The sequence below is a fragment of the Oryx dammah genome, unplaced genomic scaffold (assembly GCF_014754425.2).
Source record: "Oryx dammah isolate SB20612 unplaced genomic scaffold, SCBI_Odam_1.1 HiC_scaffold_2, whole genome shotgun sequence".
Classification (NCBI taxonomy): domain Eukaryota; kingdom Metazoa; phylum Chordata; class Mammalia; order Artiodactyla; family Bovidae; genus Oryx; species Oryx dammah.
This window is the reverse complement of record NW_024070186.1, coordinates 197404100-197429852: the sequence shown is the minus strand read 5'-3', so window position 1 is coordinate 197429852 and position 25753 is coordinate 197404100. Positions and strand designations below refer to the sequence as shown.

The window sequence follows — 25753 nt, the reverse complement described above, 5'->3', positions numbered from 1 at the left end:
CGCCCGCCGGCCACGCCTCCCGCTCGCCCTGCTGCGCGCCCCGCCCCCGGGCTGCCATTGGCCGTTTGGGCGATACCCCGCCCACTCGGTACTCCCTCCCCACCCGCCGCGGGGCCCCGGACGGGGAAGGTGGTCTGGACAAGCAATCCCGGCCGCGGCACCTCGTACGTGCGCGCGCCCGTTGGTGGGGCCAATGCACGTTCATACGCCGGCTGCGACGCCGGGCAGGGGGCCCAGGGGCCTGTCTGCGTGGTTTGGTGACCTGCAGCCGTGTGATCTTGGGCAAGTCACTTAACCTCTTTGTCCAACAGTGTCTGTAAATAGGGAATACGATAACTGTAAAAGGCTCAGAGCATCAGAGTGTGATCCAGTCAGAGTAAGTGGCCGCGTGAGGGGAGCGGGTAAATTCAGTCCCTACTGGGCCTGCCTTTGGGGACGGTTGGGTCTTTTGTCAAGACCTAGAAGACGGCGCCCTATCCTGGTATCCTTGAGCCTGGATATTCAGGCAGCTGCCAGGGAGGGCTGAGCATGGACTTTGAAGCCACACACACGGCCACAATTCCCGGAGGACGTCGTCATGCCTGTTACTGAGACAGGGACCTGCTAACAAACGGGGGCTGGAAGCGCGGCCGTCCCGGGCCCTGCACACCCCTCTCTGGGTACCCCGGGGGCAACAGGTGCTTCCTCTTGGCTCCGGCTTGTCACCACCTTGGGGCACCACTTCTGGACCTGCTGCGTTCTGAGAAACAGGTTTCCGCACCCAGGACTCTGCTGTCTGCCATGCTTGGGCTCAGCCGACTCTGCAGCTGGGCTGGGTTGTTGCAGGCAAGGACAGTTCTGGGAGGTGGCGGTGGCTTCCCAAGGGGACCGTCTGTCTGCTCACCTGACTGCCCGCTTTCCAGTGATAAGTCTGGGGAGCACCTCCTGCTCCCCGGTAATTCACAGACGCCACCCAATTGGGGAATAACAGCTGGTCAGAAAGAAGGTCACATTCTCCATCCTTAAAGGGTCTGATTCTAGTTCCTGTTATTAGCAGCGGGTCACATGGTCACAGAACCCTGACTCCACTGTGATTCCCAAGCCCCCAGACCAGCCTAGCAGGCCTACCAGGGTCCCCATGTGAGGGCATGGGTCCCTGAGTTCCTTTCTTTTTAAAAATATATATTCATTTATTTGGTTGCACCGGGTTTTAGTTGCATGCGTGGGATCTAGTTCTCTGACCAGGAGTGGAACCCAGGCCCCTTCATTGGGAGCATGGAGTCTTAGCCATTGGACCATGAGGAAGTACCCCCTCACACACACACAGTTCTTTTCTGCCTTCTAAGAAACATCACAAAATTATGCATTTTTCTCTGGTAGTGTCAGAAAACCAGACCCAAACATTCTATCAATGATAACTTGGGTGTGTGGGGTTGAATTCCGTCCCAACAAAAGATACCTCTAAGGTCCCAACTCTTGGTGTCTGTGACTGTGATCTTAGCTGGAAGTGGGGTCATAGCAGATGTGATCGAGGTAAGATGAAGTTGGATGAGATTATGGAGGGCCCTCCTCCAATGACAGTGTCCTTATTAGAGGGAAACTGAACACACTTCAGAGACAGAGAGATGCGGAGAGAGCACCATGTAAAGATGGAGGCAGAGACGGGCTGATGTGTCCACAAGCCAAGGGACCCCAGGACTGCTGCTGCCACTGGAAGCTGGGAGAGAGGGTGGGGCAGATCGCTCTCACAGCCTCAGAAGGAACCGAGCCTTCAGTGTCACAAGGAACTGTGACACTGTGAGCTCAGACTTCAGCCTCCAGAACTGAGAGACAAGACCTTTCTGTGGATTAAGCTGCCCAGCGTGGGGTCCTGTTACAGCAGCCACAGCAAACGCATACACCAGGCTGTTCGGAGCTTCAGGTGGGCGGGCACTCCAGGTCTCTGGTTGCACAGAATGGCAGAGGGGCTTGTCACTGATTAATACTGGCAGTGGACTTGGTGCGTGAACCCTTTCCCCAAGGGGATCCATGGAGGAGGAATGATAAAGGAGGTCCAGGGCAGAGAGAAGGAGGGACCCACAGTACGCAGTTCTGGGAAAGCACTGCCAAGGCCTCTCCTAGTGGAGCCTGAACCTGGGACTCAGGTTCAGACCTCCTCAAGACAGGAGGTCCGGTGCTGCTGAGAAAGTCCCCGTGGAACTGAAACTGTGCTTTCCTGGGGGCTAAGTAGGCTCCAGGGGCTCTGGGGTCTGGCGCTTGCAGCTATGGGATCCCAGCATCTTTACTCCCATCCTTGATCTGCAAAACAGGCAGCCAGCAGGGCGAGGGCTAGAGAATGCCAGGGGGCAGGGGGAGGCCACAGGGGAGACGCCCCACCCTCCCTTGGCCTGGTGCTCACTGGCTGGAGCTGCTGTGGTTTTTCTGCCTGTCCTGGGACCCCTGCAACTGGAGACTGACTTTAACCCCACTCTACAGATGGGGCAACTAAGACCCAGGCCCCACCGTTGCTCAGGAAAGAGTACAAGAATCACCACCCAGTCAAGGAACCAGGGTTCAGCCTCAGGCTGTCCGCCACAGACTAGATGACCTGAAATAGGGCTCCAGTGGCCTGAGAAGTCAGAGAGGACCTGGTGTGCAGTCCTGGCCGCTGGCCAGGGCGCCAAGGGACACGCCTTCAATGACCTTGCAGTGTCTCAGGAGAAGGCACTGATGGGGAAACCACTGGTCTTTCCCTGGCTACGGAAGCAGTCCAGGCCGCAATAAGGAGCCAGCCACGGCCTCCAAGCCGCTCCACCATGGGAACCCGGAGCGGGGGAGCCCGGAAGAACCCAGCAGGGCCAGGCCTGCTCCAGCAGGAAGGACCAGCTGAGCCACGCTGAGCGCCTGCACCCAAGACCTCCTCTGGCCCCCAGCCAGGTTCTCACATCACGGAGCGGGTGGTGAGGGGGTTTTCAAGGCTCAGAAATGAAGACACTTGCCCCCAGTGGACACATTCAAGTGGCAGACAGATGGGCCTCAGTTTTCTTTATTTGGAATAAGACTAAAGTAGTCCTGCTTCCTGGGGAGGCCGTGCAGTCCAGGCTGTGTGCGCCCAGCTCCCAGGAGGCTCCATCTTCGGATGCTGTTCTTTTCTTGCTCTCAGTCAGGTCTTCTCAGCTCCAAAGTCCAAGTCATCTCCTTTCTTTTCTTTTAAAATTAACTACCTCCTATTCTAAGTCACAGGTCCTCTGAAAGTGACAGCCACTCAGTCTGAATACTGGAGTGGGTAGCTGTTCCCTTCTCCAGTGGGTCTTCTGGATCCAGGGTCTCCTGCGTTGCAGGCAGATTCTTCACCAACTGAGCTACTAGGGAAGACCCGAGGTCCTCTGAGCCCCAGCCTTTTCATGGCTAAAGTGGGTAGAGTCCTGCTTAGCTCACGGCGACGTGAGGCATATATAAAGTATTAACGTGACACCACAGCCCAGCCCTATTCGCCACAGCTGAAAGATGAGAGCAACCCAGATGCCTGTCAGCTGGTGAAGGGATCAGCAGAAAGCACCGCCACGGGGTGGAATGTGACTCACCAGAGGCAGGCTTGAAGCACTGGTAGCTGGTACAACATCGCAAACAGCATGGTCAGTGAAAGAAACCAGACCCAAACTTTGGAATCCTGGAGCTGCAGGATTCCACTCAATCGAGAGATCAGGATAGGCAGGTCATAGAGACGGGAGGAGGAGGAGCTGTTGCCAGGGGCTGCGGGGGGGGGGGGGGGGGGGGAGGGGGGGGGGCCAGGGGTTTCTTTTCGGGGCGACAAAAAGTTTTGGAAATACATTGATGGTTCCATAACATGGCACAAACTCTGATACTGGATTGACACTAAAATGTGGTTGAAATGGCTGTGTGCTCTGCCACAGTACAGACAGCTACATGGGAAGGGGCCTCGCTCAGGGGCCCCTGACCACGTCTCTCCTTCCCTCGGCCCCCTCCCCACCCCTCCCCCTCCCCTCCTTCCTCTCCCCCTCCCTGGGAAGTAGAGCTTGTGAGGGAAGCCGGTGGTGAGAAAATCTGCAGAGAGAGAGCACCCTGAGGGCTGAGCTGCTCGGAAGGAGCATCCGGAGCTGAGGAGGAGGCCGGCCCTGCCAGAAGCTCCCCAGGGTCTGTATCCCAGGCCAGGAAGGTGGCAGGGTTGAGGCTCTTGAACGGTTTGTCCCAAGACCTGGAGGCGCCGGGAGACAGGCCAGGCAGGGGCTGGGTCCCCAGACGCCAGGGCGGAAGCCAGAACAATGGAATGCCCTGCGTGTGGAGCCAGCACAGTTCCTATTTTCCATGAGAGCAGCGGGGAGAGGTGAGAGTGCGAGGCCGGGTTTCCCCAGCCCCCGCCCGGACGCTCGGCCAGCCCAGCGCCTGGTCCCCACAGTCCGCTGGCCACAGCAGAGCCACGGGAGTGCTGCTGTCAAGCTGGCTGCGGCAGAGATGCCCTGTGGCTCTGGAGGCTGGGAGAGCTGCCACAGAGCCAGCCCGCCAGCCAGACCCGGCCAGAACGACAGGTGCACACCTCGGATTTGCCCAGCACCCCCCAGCCAGCCGCCCTGCTTATCCAGAGGGCCTCTGGGAGCCAGGAAATCAGCAGGGGTGGCCTCAGAGGGGCCAGGGATGCTGTGCAAGGCCCGGCACGGCCCCACCATGGTCTCTTGCTCAACGCCTATTTACTCTTACTTCACACACAGTACTCACAAGGCTGGTCTCTGTGGCCCAAGCCCAAGGCAGACCGGAAGCAGCTCCTGGCGGGGAGGTAGCCCCGGAGCGACATGAAGAGACTGGCGCTGGGTGAAAAGGACTTGCAGAGCCCCCTCCCCAGGGTGGGCCTCTCATCCCCACCCTCCCGCCCCGCAGAGTCACGGGTCTGGGCTCGTTCCAGGCTCTGCCCGCCCACTCTGAGGCCTTGGGGAAGCCCGGTCGCCTTCAGGGGCTCAGAGCTCAGCAAGCCCAGCTTCGCCATCTTGCCGCTGCGAGGCTCCGGCTCCAAGCCACAGCCTTGACCCAGGAAGAATGCAGGAGCTGTATTCAGGAGGCCTCCTTACTCGAAGGAGAGGCTGACTGTGCGCGCGCACACACATTTGTACAAACACCTTCATGCCCAGAGTCTCACTGAATTCTTGCAGGAGGCAGATGGCCACCCTCTCTGTTTAAAGAGAGGGAAATAGAGACGTGGTGCAGACAAGATGGAACCCTCCGTCCTCTTTTATTTCTGGTTTAATTCTCTCCAGTGCAACCCACTGAAAGATGTGTCTCTAAAAGGCAGAGGTACTGGTTACCTTAGGGCAGCTTCCCAGGTGGCTCAGTGGTAAAGCATCTGCCTGCCAATGCAAGAGACGTGGGTTCGATCCCTGGGTCAGGAAGCTCCCCTGGAGGAGGAAACGGCAGCCCACTCCAGTACCCTTGCCTGGAGAATCCCATGGACAGAGGAGCCTGGCGGGCTGCAGTCCACGGGGTCACAGAGTCAGACACGCCTGAGCAGCTGAGTGTGCGCACACATGGGTTACCTGCCACTCAGACAACCAGCACTGTATTTGTTCTCAGTGCGTGGCGGCAGCTTGGGCTCGGCTGGGAGGCTGTGTCCCCCAGAGCCCCAGGTGCTCCTGGGCTGCGTGCTCAGCCGGCCTCCTTCCGGCGGGAGGTGGTGCTGACTCAGCGGTACCCTCACCTGGAGTCTCAGGGAGGCCAGAGGGTGCAAGCCAGAGGCCCGAGGCCTGGTCTGCTTGTGTCCGCCTTCATGATGCTCCGTTGGCCAAAGCCAGTCCCAGTGCCGAGGGCTGGGCAGGACAGGATGAGCAGGACAGATCGGGGTGTGGGTGCAGGGCCACGGCTAGGACGGTCTGGATTCGGCGGACTTTCCAAAATGGGGAAGGACTTCGCCAAGTCCCGCTGCTCAGCGGGATGGTCCTCGGTCAGCTGGTATGTTCCGCTCCCCCCTGGGGGCCTCAGGGAGCAGCTGGGAGGCTGAGGTGCACGCGGGCTGCTCCTGGCAGCCTCCCACACTTCCCTCCCTCTCCAGGAGCAGGGGGGCTCTCTGCCACCCCACCCCCACCTCACGGGCTGGGATGCAGCAGGGAAACGGACTGCGCCTGCCTCACGAGGCCCTGGACTTTGGAAGTAGCCCAGCAGGGCGGGCGGGCAGAACCGGAGTTCACCGCCCCCACCCCAGGGCCCCACCCCTGCCTGGGGCTGTGGGCGGGCTGACCGCACTTCCCCGTCTGGACCCGGCCAGCTGCTCCCAGCCTGGTGACGCTCTCCCCCGTCCAAGAGCAGAGACCCTTCCACCGCCCGCCCAGCAGCTCTCCAAGCCTAGGCCTCCTCCTCGGCTGCAGAAGGCTGTCGGTCTCCGGGGGTCCCAGGGGCCTGCTGGAAGGGGCTGTTCAGAGCTTGGCCCAGTCTCCTCCCCTCCCTGTAACCTGGGTCCCCCTCCACACGCCTCCAGAGACCAGCTCAAGTCACTGGTGTGGGGAGGGCTGCCCCACGGCCAGGAGGTCTCTTCCTTGCCTGGTAGACGGAGGCCACTGGCTTCCATGTTGTGGGGGTGGGGGGAGAGGGGGGAGGACCTGGTTCCCCAGATTCAAAGCTGGGCCAGACAGAGCTTTTTCCCTCACACATGGGGAGGCCTGTTTCTCTGCCAGGGTGGGGCCTGGGGACTCACAGTGAGCCAGTCTCCTCCCACGGCCCCAGGACGAGTGCCTCTCCTGGGGAGCCCTGGAGGCCGCCCGCTCCCCAGGGACATGTAACTCCAGCCTGGGCTCAGGGGAGGAGGGCCCCCCCCCACCTTTCCAGGCACCAAGAGCTCGGACAGGAGGGGCGCTCATCCACGTGCCGGGAGCGTCCCCACTGCCGGCTCCCTGCGGAGGGTGGGGCCGTGCCGGTCTCTCATAGGCCCTCCCTGGCTCCTGGAGCCTCAGAACCAGTCACCCACACCTGCCCCTCCTGCCCCGCCTGCCCCATCGCTCCTGGAGGGCCTGGTGGGCGGCGTCAGGCAAGGAGCAAGGCCACAGCTTCCACGATGACGCCCTATCACAGGATAGCCACACACAGTGGGATGGCGACGTGTCCGGGACAGGTGCTCCGTGCGTGCGTCCAGAATCTACACCATCACGGCCTCAGAGAGCAACCCTGGCCGGCACAGGCCCGTGCAGGCCAGGCTGACGGCCACCCAGAGACACGGCGACTTCAGCAGCGCCTGTGCCCCGACCTCTGGGGCGGCTGGTTAAGTTTTCCTGACTCAATGAGGACCAGCACCGGGATACCCAGGGCGCCAGGCATGCCACGTGGAGCGGCCGGAGGACACGTCCTTGCTAGTCGGGCCTAACAAAATGTGGTCCACTGGAGCAGGGAATGGCAAACCATTCCGTATTCTTGCCTTGAGAACCCCAGGAGAACCCCTTCTTACAGATGGGGTAGCTGGCCCCCTAGGTCACTGGGCAGGACGGCCAGGACCCTCGGCTGGGGGCCTTCTGCCTGTGGGCTCAGTGGCCCCTTCCTCCCCAGATACCCCAGCTGGTTCTGCGGTGTGGGTGGGGGACGGGGCAGAGCCGGGGGTCCCAGCAGGCCGGCTGCCTGCTGCCCAGGGCCTCCCCTGCCCTCTGGGCTCACTCCACTCGCAGACGCCCCCACCCTCGTGCTCCCCAGGGGCCCCATCCGAGGCCGCCCCCTGCCCCGGGGCCCTGGGGTGCCCTGAGCACACTCCTCCCTGCGGGGGCAGCTGAGGGGCAGCTTCGCTGGACGTGGTGGCCACAGCTGGGGACGGGCAGCATTCACAGGTTCCTCACCAGCCCTGGGGCCATCGTGTGCCCTCCCAGCAGCCAGCCTTCCTTCCACCTTCTGAAATGCAAATCCAGCCCCGTGGTTCTTCTGCCAACAGCCCTTCCCCGTTCCCACGGCTCCCAGCTCCCAGGGAGAAGGCTGAACTCTTCAGCAAATGTGCCAGCCGCCCCCCTCCACCCTGCCATCTCGGCTTCTGCGTGGCCCCCCGCTGCTCCGGCTGCCCCTTGCCAGTGCTGTCTCCGGGCTGGGGGGGTGGGCGCGGGCTGATGGTTCCCTCAGCAGGAAGACGCCCTCCCCACCTGCTCAGCCTCAGCCCCTTGCTTCCTCTTCCGGTGTGTGTTGTGTGTTGGGGGGGGCACAGCATGTTACTGACCCCCTGGCCACTGCCCCCTCCACGCTGTGCCCCCAGGGCTCTCCTGCCAGGGCCCCCGCCACCCTGCTGAGTAGTGCTCAGCCAGAGTCCTGCCGACCTGGAGCCTGGCACCTGGGCAGGTGGGCATTGGGCAGGGAAGGGGGGTATCCGAGCCCCCCCAGAGCTCAGCCCGGGTGAGAGGCAGATTCGCCCGCAGATGAAATCCACCTTGATGCCGAGCACAAAGTACCTTCCTCCCCCAGCGCCCGACACGCCGCAAACGTGCAGGAAATCTTAACACACGGGGGAATGAACTCGTTTTGTGAGAGCACAAAGGAGGGAGGGGCTGATCCCTGAGAGCTTCTCAGCAGTGCGGGCTGGCTTGGTGGAGAGGACATTCCTGGCTGGGAAACAGCCCACGTGAGGGGCCGGCTGGAGGCGGGGACGGGCCTCATGTTTCTGGAAAGGGCGGGGAGTGGTGGGCTGAGCTGGGGCGTGGAGGGGATCCGGGGCGCCACGTGGAACATGCAACTTGAGTCTGTTGAGGTGGGGGAGAAGGCGTGTGTTTACACTGGGTTTTACACCGAGAACCATCAGAGGCAGTGTGGGGAGGACCAAAGGGCCTTGTGCTGGAGGAACAGGGAGGGGAGGGCTGGCCACCCTGCTGCGTCCAGCCTTCTCTTCCTCCTTAGTAACAGTCTCGTTTGTGTTGAGTGTATTGCCACCTAGAACCAAGGACAGTATTTCCAGGCTCCCTTGTAGCTGGATGGGCAACTGTTCTGACCAACGGGATGTAAGTGGAAGTGTGCTCAAGCGAGAGGATGCCCCCTTTTACCTTCCTGCTGGCTGAGATGCATCTGTTGCGGCTGGAGCTCAAGCAGCCACTGTGGGCCGTGAAGCTTTGTATTCAGAAGTAAGAGAAGTGGAATCACACAGTATTTGTCCTTTTCTGTCCGGCTTATTTCGCTGAGCATCGTGTTCTTCAGGTCCATCCAATATTGTACCAAGTATCAGGATTTCTTTCCTTTTTTAAAAAATCCTTATTTAGGGACTTGCCTGGTGGTCCAGTGGCTGAGACTGCGCTCTCAATGCAGGGAGCCTGGGCTTGATCCCTGGACAGGGAAGTAGATCCCGCTTGCTACAATTAAGAGTTTTCATGCCTCAACTAAAGATCCCATGTGCCAAACGTAAGACATGGTGCAGTCAAATAAACAAATGCTGAAAAAATTAAAATATCTCTTTATTGCAGAAAGGTTTATTGCAAGGCCACGCTGGCAGACAAGGTAGCTCATTGTCTGGGAAGCCTCCAGCTCCTCAGAGGATTTTGGCAAAGCATTTTTACTTTATTTTTTCCCCAAACTTTAAGCTTTTTGTTTTGGGGTATAACCGATTTATATTTATTTCTTTATTTGGCTGTGCTGGGTCTTCATTTCGGCCTGTGACCCCTCAGTTGAGGCACATGGGATCTAGTTCCCTGACAGGGATCGAACCTGGGCCCCCTGCATGGGGAGCATGGAGTCTTAGCCACTGGACCACCAGGGAAGCCCCTTCCTTCATTTAAAGGCGGAAACATATTCCGCTGAATGGATGAACCCTGTTAAGATTGTCTGTTCACTCATCGACAGACCTGGCTTGCTTCCACCTTTGGGCTTTTGTGAATAATGTTGTAAACACGGGTGTGTGAATATCTGTTTGAGTCCATGCTGTCAACTCTTTGGGGTGTAGGTGGAGAAGTGGGATTGCTGGACCACATGGTGAGCCTACGGAATTCCCCCGTGAGAACCCGCCCGCCAGTGCAGAAGACAGGAATCAGGTTCTGTTCCTGGGCCGGGAAGATCCCCTGGAGGAAAGCATGGCAGCCCACTCCAATATTCCCGCCTGGAGAATCCTATGGACGGAGGAGCCTGGCGGGCTACAGTCCGTGGGGTTGCAAAGGGTCAGACACAACAGAGAAACTAACTTTTAGCTTTATGGTGAGTCTATGGACTTTGGGTGAATTTAACTCAGATGACCATTATATCTACTACTGCGGGCAGGAATCCCTCAGAAGAAATGGAGTAGCCATCATGGTCAACAAAAGAGTCCGAAATGCAGTACTTGGATGCAATCTCAAAAAGAACAGAATGATCTCTGTTCATCTCCAAGGCAAACCATTCAGTATCACAGTTATCCAAGTCTATGCCCCAACCAGTAACGCTGAAGAAGCTGAAGTTGAACGGTTTTATGAAGACCTACAAGATCTTTTAGAACTAACACCCAAAAAAGATGTCCTTTTCATTATAGGGGACTGGAATGCAAAAGTAGGAAGGCAAGAAACACTTGGAGTAACAGACAAATTTGGCCTTGGAATGCGGAATGAAGCAGGGCAAAGACTAATAGAGTTTTGCCAAGAAAATGCACTGGTCATAGCAAACACCCTCTTCCAACAACACAAGAGAAGACTCTACACATGGACATCACCAGATGGTCAACACCAAAATCAGCTTGATTATATTCTTTGCAGCCAAAGATGGAGAAGCTCTATACAGTCAACAAAAACAAGACCGGGAGCTGACTATGGCTCAGATCATGAACTCCTTATTGCCAAATTCAGACTTAAATTGAAGAAAGTAGGGAAAACCGCTAGACCATTCAGGTATGACCTAAATCAAATCCCTTATGATTATACAGTGGAAGTGAGAAATAGATTTAAGGGACTAGATCTGATAGATAGAGTGCCTGATGAACTATGGAATGAGGTTCGTGACATTGTACAGGAGACAGGGATCAAGACCATCCCCATGGAAAAAAAATGCAAAAAAGCAAAATGGCTGTCTGGGGAGGCCTTACAAATAGCTGTGAAAAGAAGAGAGGCGAAAAGCAAAGGAGAAAAGGAAAGATATAAGCATCTGAATGAAGAGTTCCAAAGAATAGCAAGAAGAGATAAGAAAGACTTCTTCAGCGATCAATGCAAAGAAATAAAGGAAAACAACAGAATGGGAAAGACTAGAGATCTCTTCAAGAAAATTAGAGATACCAAGGGAACAGTTCATGCAAAGATGGGCTCGATAAAGGACAGAAATGGTATGGACCTAACAGAAGCAGAAGATATTAAGAAGAGGTGGCAAGAATACACGGAAGAACTGTACAAAAAAGATCTTCACGACCCAGATAATCATGATGGTGTGATCACTCATCTAGAGCCAGACATCTTGGAATGTGAAGTCAAGTGGGCCTTAGAAAGCATCACTACAAACAAAGCTAGTGGAGGTGATGGAATTCCAGTGGAGCTGTTTCAAGTCCTGAGGGATGATGCTGTGAAAGTGCTGCACTCAATATGCCAGCAAGTTTGGAAAACTCAGCAGTGGCCACAGGACTGGAAAAGGTCAGTTTTCATTCCAATCCCAAAGAAAGGCAATGCCAAAGAATGCTCAAACTACTGTACAATTGCACTCATCTCCCATGCTAGTAAAGTAATGCTCAAAATTCTCCAAGCCAGGCTTCAGCAATACGTGAACTGTGAACTCCCTGATGTTCAAGCTGGTTTTAGAAAAGGCAGAGGAACCAGAGATCAAATTGCCAATATCCACTGGATCATGGAAAAAGCAAGAGAGTTCCAGAAAAACATCTATTTCTGCTTTATTGACTATGCCAAAGCCTTTGACTGTGTGGATCATAATGAACTGTGGAAAATTCTGAAAGAGATGGGAATACCAGACCACCTAACCTGCCTCTTGAGAAATCTGTATGCAGGTCAGGAAGCAACAATTAGAACTGGACATGGAACAACGGACTGGTTCCAAATAGGAAAAGGTGTACGTCAAGGCTGTATATTGTCACCCTGCTTATTTAACTTATATGCAGAGTACATCATGAGAAACGCTGGACTGGAAGAAACACAAGCTGGAATCAAGATTGCCGGGAGAAATACCAATAACCTCAGATATGCAGATGACACCACCCTTATGGCAGAAAGTGAAGAGGAACTAAAAAGCCTCTTGATGAAAGTGAAAGAGGAGAGTGAAAAAGTTGGCTTAAAGCTCAACATTCAGAAAACCAAGATAATGGCATCCGGTCCCATCACTTCATGGGAAATAGATGGGGAAACAGTAGAAAGTGTCAGACTTTATTTTGGGGGGCTCCAAAATCACTGCAGATGGTGACTGCAGCCATACGATTAAAAGACGCTTACTCCTTGGAAGAAAAGTTATGACCAACCTAGATAGCATATTGAAAAGCAGAGACATTACTTTGCCGACTAAGGTCCGTCTAGTCAAGGCTATGGTTTTTCCAGTGGTCATGTATGGATGTGAGAGTTGGACTGTGAAGAAGGCTGAGCGCTGAAGAATTGATGCTTTTGAACTGTGGTGTTGGAAAAGACTCTTGAGAGTCCCTTGGACTGCAAGGAGATCCAACCAGTCCATTCTGAAGGAGATCAACCCTGGGATTTCTTTGGAAGGAATGATGCTAAAGCTGAAGCTCCTGTACTCTGGCCACCTCCCGCGAAGAGTTGACTCATTGGAAAAGACTCTGATGCTGGGAGGGATTGGGGGCAGGAGGAGAAGGGGACGACCGAGGATGAGATGGCTGGATGGCATCACGGACTCGATGGACGTGAGTCTGAATGAACTCCAGGAGATGCTGATGGACAGGGAGGCTTGGCGTGCTGCGATTCATGGGGTTGCAAAGAGTCGGACACGACTGAGCGACTGAACCGAACCGATGGACTTTCCCTGTGAAGAATCTGCCTGCCAATGCAGGAAACTCAGCCAGTGCAGGGCAGTCCCTGGGTCAGGTACATCCCCTGGAGGAGGGCGTGGCAGCCCGCTCAAGTATCCCTGCCTGGAGAATCCCATGGACAGAGGAGCCTCGCAGGCTACAGTCCCTGGGGTCACAAAGACTCGGACACGACTGAAGCCACTGAGCGTGCAGGCACGGAGACTGTATTAGATTTTTCGAGGAATCACCATACGACTGTCCTCAACAGTTGCTGGCATCTTACAGTCTCACCGTCAGGGCACAGGATCCCCATTTCCCCGTCTCCTCGCCGACACCTGTGAGTTTCATTTTTGATTTGCTGATGGGTGTGAGGCCTCTCAGTGTCGTTTTGAAGATGTCCAGACATCTGAAGAGAGACGGTAAGGAGGCGGCTGGAAAGCGAGGCCTGGGTGAGGAAGGCTCGGCCGAGGGAGACACCCGTGGCCGTCTGCATGGAAGGAATAACCGAAGCTGGGGGTGATGTCACCCTGCGTTCACGAAACCAGAGTTTGTGTTGTTTTATATGATTTCAAATATGTGTTGCCAGATTAACGGATCATGAGCAGGCTGGCTTTCTCCAGCGTAATTCACCTCCATAGAAAGTATCCCAACTTTCGGGCTGTTTTTTTGTGGGTGCCTCAGGAGAAATGGCGGCGCTTCACACTTATTGCTCCCAGAGGCTTCGGTTTAGAGTGTGTGTGTGTGTTCACACTGCCTGTGTGGTTGCGGCGGTGTGTGGGGGCATGGCATCATCAGGAGCTGGGCGGTGCCCTGGCGTCCGAGGGGCAGCTGGGGGCTCAGCAGGCCGCAGAGCAGCTGCTGGGGCCTCAGAGGAGCTGCCGCGGGGGTCTGGTGACTGCGGAGGGTGAGGAGGCCGGGGGACACGGCGGGGATGGGCAGGTTAGGGGCAAAGGTAAGTCAGCGCTGGGCTAAGCCAAATGTGAGGCCCTGGAGAGGCTTGTGTGCAATCGTGCATGTCCACACTGTGGGTTCTGGGTGTTGGGGTTAGAGTCCCAGGGACACCCATGTCTGACCAACAAGCGGAGGAAGGGTCGGTACAGGCCAGGGTGCCCGGGGAGGGGCCCCTGGGTCCCCAGCTGCAGAGAGAGGGGCCGTCCCCATGCTGGGCAGTGGACGACAGCAGACGAGGCTGCTGTGAGCAGTGACAGCAGCCTCCTGCCATTTCCATGCGCTGCGCCCACGGCCCCCCTACCCCTAGGGTGCCAGCTTTCACCCCTGCAAGCCCGGCCGGAAGGGAGGGGCTGGGAGGCGGCCTGCATGGCAGCCGGGAGCCCTGGCACACACTGGACCCGCTGCTTTGAATCCGGGCTGTTCTGGGCTTCATTAACGAATAGCTCAGGGGCACCCCGTCTCCCTATTCAGGTAGGACACGGCACCATGGAAACGTCCCCCAGGGCCCCAGGCAGGACTGTCTAATGCGGCTCCCGGCAGGACGGGTGGCACTGGCCAGAGGCCATGAGCTGGCGACTGAGCAGAGAACAAGGGCCTGTTCCTCACCCCAGTGTTCACATTCTGGACCCAGCGGCAGCTGAAGGAAACCAGGGGTTTGCGTTCCGACATTTCCTCTCTCTGTTCCTCTGCAACTCTGAGGAATCTCGTATTTAAAATCATCCTGGCAGGGCCGGCAGGTTACAGTCAGCCCACAGCCTCTAGCGAGGCTCAGGTGCACCTTGGCAGACCAGGCTGGGACCACCTCGAAAGGGAAGAGCTGGCAGGCTTCAGGAGAGGGTCCCGTGTGTGTGCACACGTGCGTGTCCACGGGTTCATGCCCGCATGCCACCTTTCTTCCTGTTGGGGGTAGCATACTCCATTCTCCTCCCACCAGCTCCCCTCGAGGCTGCCTCTCTGCTGCTGGACCCTAGCCTCACACAAGAGTGGGAGCAGCAGGCTCGTGGCTGGCTGAGGTCTGGCGAGCCCTGCTCTCCTCTGCTGGAGCCTCCTGAGGCCCAGCCCGCTCCTCTGACGGCGCCAAGTCTCCCAAATGAACCGCTTGCCCACAGGGCACAGGGCACAGGGTGACTGGCTTGGGCTGGCGCTGGAGCCAAGCAGCCAGCCCTGGAAGGGCTTCAGACAAGTCCAAGGGCCCGGCCAGCCCCCGCGAGCAAGCCGAGACACATAGGTGCACGTCGTGCTGCGATTTCCCCACAAAATGTTGGAAACCAGTTATTTTTCTAGAAGTCAACTTTTTGAGGGGTCCTTGGCATCTGTTTGATTCCTAAGTTATTCCTCCTCTGCTCCTGAAACAAAAATTAAATAGACTGAGGGGGAGAAAACCCCCTCATTTTCACCTTGTCATGCTCATGCCCTTGCTCACGAACGAGGATGAGAAATCCAAGGACGGGTGCCCGAGAGCAGAGCCTGCACGGCAGGAAGCTGACTGCGGGGCCCCCACCCCCAAGCCTGTGCTGTGCCCAGAAGCCCAGGAGCGTCGGCGACTGCACCCCCGAGGGTCGTGCATGAAAAGCCACAGGTCTGCGGGGCAGTCCAGACAGAGACCTGCCAAGCAACATTTATTTACAAAACTCGATACAGCGCAGAGGGAAACCTGATCCCTTCCAAAGGGTTCACAGATAAGTTACGCGTAAGGTCGGGAAACTCTTACACACGGCCGTCATCAGGGACAAGTGAGGCACCCCTCCCACGGACGCTGCCTGCTGGCGTCACCCTGCGACTCCCTGACGAGTGAGACCTCTGGCCCTGAAGGAGGCTTGCCTGGCTCTATTAGCTGCTGACAGACCCCAGGGAGCTCGGGGAGGCCCACCCCCGCCCCCCGAGTCCTGGGGCAGCAGCCAGCTGACCCAGGTGGGTGTGTACGGCCACCCTCCGGTCCTCAGAACTTCTGAGAGCGAACACTGCTTCCCAAACCAGAGCAGGGATTGAACTGGCTTAGGTGGGTTCTCGCGCAATTTAAACACTCAGGCCTTGAGGTGAATGTGGCTTTCCCAGAGGGCATCTACTTCTCCAGAATGAAGCAGAGCTCTGCAGTGCTGCCCTTGGTCTGCCTGGCTGCTGGCTGTCCCTTTCCTAATGCACTTGGTCTTTCTGCTGGGACCAGCGCTCTGGTCTGTCTGCGGGGCGCCTTGGTGGGGCAGCGCCAGGCAGGTAGGCACTGCAGGAGGCGACCCTCTAGCCCAGGCCCTGCTCCGGTGCTGCTCCTCAGGCCCTAGGACCCCAGCCCGAGCCTGGGGCCCTGCAAGCCCGCCAGGCACCTGGCGTTCCCCAGGGGACGGGGCTGTGCGGTGTCAGAGGGTCACAGCCTTGTGGTCAGCCATTTACCGAGGAGGCTGCAAGACTACTTTTCCTACGACGTTGCTGGACTCAAGGAGCACAGGCAGACAGGTCTACGTTTACAGTCCTCAGGGGCATTTTCTCGGAAAACTCATGTTCGGGGGCTGATTTCGCCCAGCTCTGCTGATGGCTAGCCCACTGCACACGGCCTGGTCTCCAGGCGCTGGCGGTGGGGGGGGTGTCCTGAAGGTGGTCCCTTTGCTGCAGGGGCCAGAGCCTTGGGCTCCTGAGAGTAAGGACTGAAGCTGAAACGCCTGGTTTTGAGTGGGCACTGGGGAGCGGGACCCCTGGGGACGTGCAGGCCCACGGGCACTGCCCCCACCAGCTCTGGGTGCCTCCTATGGGCCTCAGCTGAGCCGGCACCCAGAGGAGGAACAGATCCAGTGGACGAAACCGGGCAGAGGTCAGCCGGAATCCAGCCGCGTGAGCCGTCAGTCCAGTGGGGGAAACAGACAGAAAAGAGTGGATTTGGCAGCTCCAGGCCAAACAAAGGAAAAAATAACTCAAGCCTGGTCCCCAGCTGGCATTTTTTCAAGCTATTGCACCTAAGTGGTAAAGGGGGCTGGGGGTCCCCCAAGTGACTTGGGGTGGAAGGGGCTGGGTTGGGAGGTAGCCCCACACATGAGCCAGAACCACACAGAGTTCCTTGGGCCACACACCTCGTCAGTGCTGGAGCCAGAAGCTTCTGACCACTGTGAGGAGGGCCCAGGAGATTCCTGAGAGGAGGACACATCTGAGCTGGAGCCCCTGAGGTTCAACACCAGGAGCTATTGGTGGGGGGGCTGGGGGTCAGGCTGGGGGTTGGCGGGGACAAGACCCCCAGGGCGTGGGCAGGCCCCTCGGCTCAGCTGAGCGCCAGCTTTTTGCCGTCAGCCCTCCCTGAGCTGCGCGGCCCGCCCTGGGAGAGGTGGCACGGACGTGCGGGGTTGGCTGGGCAGCAGCCCTGGGTGGGGGGCCCGGATGCCCTCAGGCTTCCCCCGTCAGTCAGGGCTGATCTCCCAGACAGGAAGCAGACCAGAGCTCCTGAAAGGCCCTTATGTGTGCTCCCGGCCAGGGCTGTGGCCCCTCGGAGCCGGGGTCTGCATGTGGTGGGGGCGCGGGGCGGGCCCGTGGCGTCTGCAGCACCTGCCGCTGTGCGTGGACAGCAGCCCCCCTGCACCAGCTGTGTGCGTGGACAGCAGCCCCCCTGCACCAGCTGTGTGCTGCAGAAGCGGCCTCGGCGCTGCTTCTGTGACTGTAATTTGGACTTTTTTTTAAGGCTTAATCCACCCAGTGACCAATCTACCCCCCAACCCGACTGGGGTCAGTGCCCCAAGGGGGAAGGTGGCAGAAGAAAGGCCTGTGTGTGGGGGGGGTGGCGAGGCACACGAGCCGTCTGGGGGCCCTGACGTTGCTGGCGTCTCCGGAATTGCGTTCTGTCTCAGGAATGGAGAGACTTCCCCGACCGGAGGCCTGTCTCCCGCTCCCTCGCTCTTCCAAAGGCACAGCAGGCGCGTCCAGCATGACCCGCTGGCAGAGCCGTCCGGAGGGTGGCGGAGTGCCGTCGCTGGTGCCGTCCGGGTCTCGGCCACAGGGGCCGGAAGGGGCCGTGCGGACCGTCTCTGTGGGCTCCCCACAGCTCTCCAGTCCGGGGAGTAAGTCTGTGGGCTCTGAAGACCACCGCAGGAGGGGCAGCCAGGGGTTGGAATGGGGCGACCCCTTCCCAAAGGTAAAGGAAAAGCCTTGGGTTCCTTCAACAAACAAGCAAAGGGGCAAACAGAGAGAAGAGGCAGGGGAGGCCGAGGTGTCCAGCAGGTAGCGTTCTTTTCCTAACAGGATACATTACTCTCCAATCTCAGTGCCTGTCCTCTGAGCCTAGGGTCCCTGACAGGCGTCACGGCGTGCAGGCAAGCCCGGGGCCTGGGGAGGGGAGGCGCTCTTCCTCATGGGCAGAGACGGCGCTAGGACGATCTCGTCGGAGTCGTCGGAGTTCATGTCCTCCGCGGGTGTGGGCACCGTGGGCTGAAGCCCCAAGATCGGGGACTCCGCTGAAACAGAGACGGGGGGCGTCACGGCCACGCTCGGGGCCCGCGGGCAGATGACCGGCCCGCTCCGCGCTGCACAGCCCCGCCTCCACGCTCAGCACCAGCAGGTTGGCAAGGCACCCGCGAAAGGGAGGGGACCTGGGGCTGTGGCGGGAATTCTCCGCGGGTCGCCCTGCTGGCACAGTCCTGGGGTCTGGCGGCCGGCGGCCCCAGCATTCGCGGGAGGACACGCGCCCCGAGGCGGAGGAGGCGGGACTGGACGGGAGACCTGGGGACCACTGTGAGCGTCCACTCCTTTGCCCACATACATCTACGCTCTCCATCCCCCAGCTGAGGCGAGGCTGGGGCACTGCCTGTGGGCTGCCCTGCAGACTGCCTCCAGCCTCCGTGGCCCTGGACAGGGAGCGAGGGGGGGCCAGGCGCCTTGCTCTCACTGCTCCGCAGAGTGGAATAAAAGAGGCGCCCATCCCCGATCTGAGATAAAAGACAGGAGGAAATTACGACCCAGCCGCTCTGCACATGCTGTGACCAGGCCAGCTTTTTCTCCGTAACTTTCAAGAAAATGATTAAAGTGGAAGCTTCTGAAATTAAAAACATCAGTTTTCAAGGTTATCTTCAGTTATTTTCCTTTACAAATAGATCAGAGAAGGACTCACTGTCCAGTTTTCATGGAGACTGCTCCCTCATGTGAACAGGAGGCCTGACAGAGACCTCTGAAGGCGCCCTCCAGGCAGGAGGGAGCAGCCGCTGCAAAATGACACAGGTTTCACGAGAGGAGAAAACAGCGGCACGAAGATGCTTCAGCCCCGATCGAAGACTCTAAAGGCCACGCAGCGTGGGGTCTGCTGACATCAGAGTGAAAGTGGTTTTTGGAGGAAAACGTGCCGGCGTTGGGAGCTTGAGGAGTGGAGGTCTGGCAGGGAATGTCCAAGCTGGCAGGGTGCCGGCTCTGACAGAGCTAGGGGGTGACTGAGCTGGACACAGGGCGATTTCAAACGTGGGGGCTCCCAGGTCAGTGAGGACGGCTTTCTTATCTCTCCTTGCTATCCTTTGGAACTCTGCCTTCAAATGGGTGTATCATTCCTTTTCTCCTTTACCTTTAGCTTCTGTTCTTTTCTCAGCTATTTGTAAGGCCTCCTCAGACAACCATTTTGCCTTTTTGCATTTCTTTTTCATGGGGATGGTCTTGATCACTGCCTCCTGTACAATGCCACGAACTTCCCACCTCTGTCCATAGTTCTTCAGGCACTCTGTCTATCAGATCTAGTCCCTTGAATCTATTTGTCACTTAGGGATTTGATTTAGGTCATACCTGAATGGTCTAGTGGTTTTCCCTACTCTCTTCAATTTAAGTCTGAATTTGGCAGTAAGGAATTCATATCTGAGTCACAGTCAGCTCCCTGTCTTGTTTTTGCTGACTGTATAGAGCTTCTCCATCTTTGGCTGCAAAGAATATAATCAATCTGATTTTGGTGTTGACTATCTGGTGATGTCCACGTATAGAATCTTCTCTTGTGTTCTTGGAAGAGGGTATTTGCTACGACCAGGCAAAACTCTATTAGCCTTTACCCTGCTTCATTCTGTATTCCAAGGCCAAATTTGCCTGTTACTCCAGGTATCTCTTGACTTCCTACTTTTGCATTCCAGTCCCCTATAATGAAAAGGACATCTTTTTTGGGTGTTAGCTCTAGAAGGCTGTAGATTCTCCAAGCCAGGCTTCAACAGTACATGAAAGGTGAACTTCCAGATGTTCAAGCTGGATTTAGAAAACGCAGAGGAACCAGAGATCAAATTGCCAACATCCGTTGGATCATCAAAAAAGCAAGAGTTCCAGGAAACATCTACTTCTGCTTCATTGACTACACCAAAGCCTTTGACTGTGTGGATCACAACAAACTGTGGAAAATTTTTCAAGAGATGGGAATACCAGACCACCTGACCTGCCTCCTGAGGAATCTGTATGCAGGTCAAGAAGCAACAGTTAGAACTGGACATGGAACAACAAGACTGGTTCTAAATCGGGAAAGGAGTGGGTCAAGGCTGTATCGTCACCCTGCTTATTTAACTTCTATGCAGAGGACATCATGCAAAATGCCAGGCTGGATGAAGCACAAGCTGGAATCAAGATTGCCAAGAGAAACATCAATCACCTCAGATATGCAGATGACACCACCCTAATAGCAGAAAGCGAAGAAGAACTAAAGAGCCTCTTGAGGAAAGTGAAAGAGGAGAGTGAAAAAGTTGGCTTAAAGCTCAACATTCAGAAAACCAAGATCATGGCATCTGGTCCCATCACTTCATGGGAAATAGATGGGGAAACAGTGGAAACAGTGAGAGACTTTATTTTTGGGGGCTCCAAAATCACTGCAGATGGTGACTGCAGCCATGAAATTAAAAGATGCTTCCTCCTTGGAAGAAAAGCTATGACCAACCTAGACAGCACATTAAAAAGCAGAGACATTACTCGGCCAACAAAGGTCCATCTAGTCAAGGCTATGGTTTTTCCAGTGGTCATGTATGGATGTGAGAGTTGGACCATAAAGAAAGCTGAGCGTCGAAGAAATGATGCTTTTGAACTGTGTTGTTGGAGAAGACTCTTGAGAGTTCCTTGGACTGCAAGGAGATCCAACCAGTCCATTCTGAAGGAGATCAGTCCTGGGTGTTCATTGGAAGGAATGATGCTGAGGCTGAAACTCCAATCCTTTGGCCACCTGATTTGAAGAACTGACTCACTGGAAAAGACCCTGATGCTGGGAAAGACTGAGGGCGGGAGGAGAAGGGGACGACAGAGGATGAGATGGTTGGATGGCATTACCAACTTGATGGACATGAGTTTGAGTAAACTCTGGAGTTGGTGATGGACAGGGAGGCCTGGTGTGCAGCAGTCCATGGGGTTGCAAAGAGTTGGACACGACTGAGCGACTGACCTGAACTGAACTTACTTCCAGGTCAGATGAGCCTGGAAGGGCAGGGGACTCGGCCACGGGATGCCACACTCACCGGAGCAGGGTGGTGGCCTCGGCGCTCCGTCCTCTGGAGCTGGCCCCTTGGCGGTCTCCCTGCTGCTCCCCTCGCTGTCTCCCCGCCCTGCAACAGCACGCAGACAGAGGCTCTCATCTGCACAAACTCGTGGTCACACCACACGCCTTCCCACCCATCTTGGTCAGAAACGCCACTCCTTTTGTAGCTTTTCCTTGATGGGAAGCGCCCTTCCCTTCCCGCCATCCCCTTTCCCTGACTCCATCTTCGCGACCTCAGGGCTCGGCCCTGAAAGCCCATCTCGGGAGGTTGCTGCCTGCAGGCCTTGCTCCTGAGCCAGGCTGAGGACCGTGCTTTTGGTCCAGTGACCGCTCTGACCCCGAACACCGCCTCTGCCCATCTCTGGCCTCACAGCCCAAGCAAGTACAGATGGAGCCTTCCCAGTTAGAGGAGGGCGGGCTTGGAGGACAGTCGGAATCAGCTTTCGGGCCAAAAGCGACGGGCAAGTGGTCTCGCCCCGTGCTCCGTCTCACACAGGACGCCCAGCTGCGAGCGGACGCAGGCCTCTCCTTGGGCGGCCGCCGCGCCGCGCCAGGGGCTTCTGCACTGACGGCTGGCAGGTCTTAAGGAGGCAGAAAAGGAAATACAGTTTTGCTTAAAAGCAACAAACAGGAAAAACACTGGCCCAAAGGAGGGAAACCATCTCACTCTGGTTAGAGCTGAGAATAAAAATCAAAGCCATGAGGCTCGGACTGCACAGCCAGTGGTCACCGATCCTGGACCCGGCTCCAGGCCCAGCCCCTTGACTGGCGACTATGCAGCCCAGCTCCCGGGAGGCTAGCAGCCCTTTCGGCATCCACCTCAGAAGGCCAGCCACCCTCGCGTGAAACCCAAACAAAATGCACTTACCGGGAGCGGCCACAGGGCGGGGTGGAGAGGAGGGGGCCCTGGGGGGCAGCCAGGCCGGCCTGTCAGGAACCGTGGCAGTGCTGGTTCCGGGACCGGGGGCGCTGGGGAGAGAGACACCTGCCAGCTCAGACCTCACGCAGGCCAGCCCCAGGCCAGCAGCTGGACCTCACGCAGGCTAGCCCCAGGTGGGCATCTGGGGCCCCAGAGCCACGGCCAACACGGCCAGCTGGTACCCGACGGGCCCAGGTCCTGAGATGCGGGCTATGGGGGGCCTCAGACGTGCCCCCCCACCTCCTGGCCTGGGCCCTGACCTGAGCTCGGCCCCTGGCCCGCAGTCAACGCCACTCGGCCGAGTCGACGGCTGTGGGTCTCTGAGCCCTTGCAGAGGCGGGTCCAGTGGGAAGGGAGCCGTGGACAAGAGCAAGAGTGGATGAGGGGAGCTCTGACGACGCCCATGTCTTCCTGAACATGGCGCAGGCCACACTCTCCTCCAGGAAGGAACAGGGTCTCAGGACAGGCTGCAGCCAGTCTGCAAACCAGTGGCTCCCAGAGCCTCATGGAATCTAATGCTTCCAGCGGGAGGAAACGGTTCCAGGAAGGCCTCCTCTGCGGATGGGAGCCTGGGGCCCCCAGCAGTGAGAGGTGGGTGTGACACGCTCCAGTCCCTCACACTGTGCCTCCCTGGATGGCAGCCTGCCCCCTCCACCCCCAGTGGTGTCTGGGCACAGGGGGCTGCAGGTGGACCGACCTGTGCCTGGCCCGTGCTGTGTGTGCCCGGAAGGCAGACTGGATGATGGTGACGGCCTCCTCTTGCCACGGGTCTCCCTCGGCCTGGGCAGCGGGGCTGGGGACGCGGGGCTCGGGCGAGTCCTGGAGCGCAGGGACGGCAGGGGAAGAACCGTCTGAGAGCCCTGCCCCCTCCTGCTTGGTGAGGGCCGCCACCCTTGACCCTCAGCGCAATCTGATTCAGGGGGCTCCCCTCGTTACTTAGGTTAATTCTTAAGACTCTAGAGACCCTTAAAATTCATGTCTTGTGGTTCACAGGGTAGGCGGTGCTCCTATCCCACTTTAGGCCTGTCTTGACGCTGCAGTGGAGACGGTACTCCACGTCCCAGCACCTCCACGCCACTCAGCCCCTGAGCTCAACCCTGCCAGGCGCCCAGGGCCGGGGGCCAGGGGCGGGCCTAGGGCCGGGGGGCAGGGGCCAGGGGCACACCCAGGGCCGGGGGACACCTGTACTTGCCCTGTTTTGTTTTTTGTGGACCAATTTTAAAGTCTTTATTGAATCTCTTACAATATTGCTTCTGTTTTCCGTGTTTTGGCCACAAGGCATTGGGGGATATTAGCCCCCTGACCAGGGACTAAACCCGCACCCCCGGCTTTGGAAGGTGGTGTCTTAACCACAGGACTGCCAGGGAGGTCCCAGCGCTTGTTGGTGGATGGAGTGTGAGAAGAGATGGGGAGAGAGAGAGAGGACTCGGGTCCGAGTGCAGCCCCGATGGTGCCTGGGTGGGAGGACTTGGCAGCCTGGGGCGTTCCGAGACACACGCCGCGCTGGGCAGCAGCCTCGCCCGAGCTAGATGCCCCCGGAAAGCCGCCTGCAGCACGGCAGCCGCCTGGCAAGAGACAGACAGAGGTCAGCTTCCCTGGAAGACGGGAGGCTCCCGCAGGAGGGGTCCCGACAGCAGAGAAGACGGCCCGCTCCCTCCTGCCCTTGAGGCTCCTGCTCCTCACTCGCCCGGGACCTCTCCCACCCAGAAACATGCCCGGCCTCCAAGGAGAACCAGCCCGGACGCCGGACCCCACGGTAAAGCAAATCCTGGAACACAAAACGAATCGTCGGCTAAAGGCTCTCCCGTTTCACTGCAAATGTGCCTCTGTTACCCAGTTACTTTTGCACACCAAGGCAGTTATTCCATTTCCTATACTTTATTCTCTGTGTATCTTCACGGTCAAGCAAGGTAGGGCGTGGCCTCACACTATTGTAGAGGAGTTACTTATACTTTAACCTTGCTCTTGAGCGCTTTTCTCTAGAAACCTGCGCGGACGCTTTGTAAGCTCTGGGATCAACGGGCCGGGTTTCAGGAGCGGCGCTGTCACTTCGAGGATCCTGCTTCTAGCCCCAGTCAGCAACAGCAGAGCCCAAGGATGGGCCTGCAGCTCGGGAGAGCAGCAGCCTCAGTGCCCGCGTCCCAGGCATACCCTGGCTCTCCCCTTCCTGGCGGGCTCCACTCGTGACAACTCTGCCCGGGTGCCCTTCCTCTCCTCCCGGTCCGGCGAGGCCTCTCCTCCTCAAGGCTCCCTGCAGGGATGCCCCGGCCGGGCAGGCGGAAGCAGTGGCCCCACAGTGCCGGGACGCACCCTGAACCCACCTTCCAGCCTGGACTGGCCTGCCTTACGGGTCCATGTTCCGAGGGCCCTCAGCTTGCGGACGCAGAACTGAGGTCCGCACAAGTGTGCTGAGAGAATGCTGTGAGTGAGATGGAGTGTGAACTCATCCACGCACCGACTGGATGCTAAGAGCATTCAGGTGTCTCAGCTCGGTGTTGGGGTCAGCCTGATTTCATGAAGACAGGGACCCCCTCCCCCACAGGCAGTGGAACCAAAGTAAAAACGTGTTTTGGAAATTTTTGAAATAAAACTTGCTTACTTCATCCAGAAGAGCCCTTTCTTTCTGAAATAGAGAGAAAGGTGATGAGTCAACACGAGGGTGAGTGTTCTCGCAGTGCGGTGGCTGACCACGGTGCCGGCCTCCCTGACCCCCCGGGAGCAGCAGGTGCAGCTGAGGGAGCCCGACACGCCAGGACGGCTGACCACCGCAGAAAACGCGGCCGGGGGGGCGTCTGCCGGGAAGTGACTCACGGGGACCCGCTGTGACGGGGCTGTCCGAGGCTCCAGACGAGGGAGCCCCCCAGCTAGAGCCGTCCGCGCACAGGGTGCCCTCCGTGGAGGACACGCTCACCCTAACTCTAACCCGTGCAGGCTCTGGGTCCCTGGCTCCCGAGCCTGAACCGCCATCAGAATCGCGGGGGCAAGTGCCTCAGGTTTGGCCACAGTCCTGCGCTTTGCAGCATGTCCTTATTCAGAGAAGATACCCACGGAGGCCTCGTAACTTCTAAAACTTATTTGCAAACGATTCTTAAAAAAAAACAGCATGTGTGGAAAACAATCATGACTAAATGTTAACTCTCGTTGAATCGAGGTGGTAGGAAAGAATCAGTACATTACTGCGCTGAATTCTTTCAACTTGCTGTGTTTTTTACACTTCCTTAATAACAGTTGGGAAGAAATTACAATAACAAACCTCCACTGGCCACTTTCTGGAGCTAATATTTTACAATGTTCAGATAAGCAGAGAACTCTGGTTTTGCTTGTCCGGCGGGGGGAATGAGGGCCGAGCTGTGTTTCATAAACCGGAGGACTCCCGTAGGGCCCTCCACCATCAGAGAGCCCATGCCCTCTCTGTGGGCCACGCAGGGGCCGAGGAGGAGTGCCCCCAGGGCTCGGGTTCGCAGTCCTCGCTGTCCCGGCTCACGGGCACCAGTGCGGGCCCACTGGCCTGGCCCGCCTGCCCTGCCCCCTCAGCAGCCTCTCTCTGCCCCTAACAAAACCCAGACCCGGGAGCCCCGGGGAAGGGCAGGAACACGCTTGTAGGAGAGGATGTGCCCGGAGC

The 25753-nt window shown here is 57.6% G+C and overlaps 2 protein-coding genes and 2 long non-coding RNA genes across 4 annotated transcripts in view; all 4 read right to left on the bottom strand.

The window, feature by feature from the left end:
* Window positions 1-58, bottom strand: part of TTYH3 (tweety family member 3) — a 29467-nt gene extending 29409 nt beyond the window's left edge. Inside the window, exon 1 of the mRNA XM_040266790.1 lies at window positions 12-58. Within this exon, the coding sequence (XP_040122724.1) occupies window positions 12-58 (47 nt within the window). The remainder of the gene's footprint in view (window positions 1-11) is intronic.
* Window positions 59-2971: 2913 nt separating this feature from the next.
* On the bottom strand, window positions 2972-3960 carry LOC120883254. The gene is made up of 2 exons (XR_005725718.1): window positions 3543-3960; window positions 2972-3366 (listed from the first exon to the last, which is right to left on the bottom strand). It is a non-coding gene; the product is annotated as an uncharacterized LOC120883254 (long non-coding RNA).
* A 2-nt stretch (window positions 3961-3962) lies between these two features.
* On the bottom strand, window positions 3963-8754 carry LOC120883247. Its single transcript, XR_005725717.1, has 3 exons — window positions 8070-8754; window positions 5663-7827; window positions 3963-5315 (listed from the first exon to the last, which is right to left on the bottom strand). It is a non-coding gene; the product is annotated as an uncharacterized LOC120883247 (long non-coding RNA).
* Window positions 8755-15353: 6599 nt separating this feature from the next.
* Window positions 15354-25753, bottom strand: part of IQCE (IQ motif containing E) — a 38714-nt gene continuing 28314 nt past the window's right edge. Inside the window, exons 18-23 of the mRNA XM_040267268.1 lie at window positions 24731-24754; window positions 23586-23696; window positions 22829-22950; window positions 22081-22181; window positions 21193-21279; window positions 15354-18195 (exon numbers count right to left, since the gene is read on the bottom strand). Of these exons, the coding sequence (XP_040123202.1) occupies window positions 18023-18195; window positions 21193-21279; window positions 22081-22181; window positions 22829-22950; window positions 23586-23696; window positions 24731-24754 (618 nt within the window). The 3' untranslated portion in view covers window positions 15354-18022. The remainder of the gene's footprint in view (window positions 18196-21192; window positions 21280-22080; window positions 22182-22828; window positions 22951-23585; window positions 23697-24730; window positions 24755-25753) is intronic.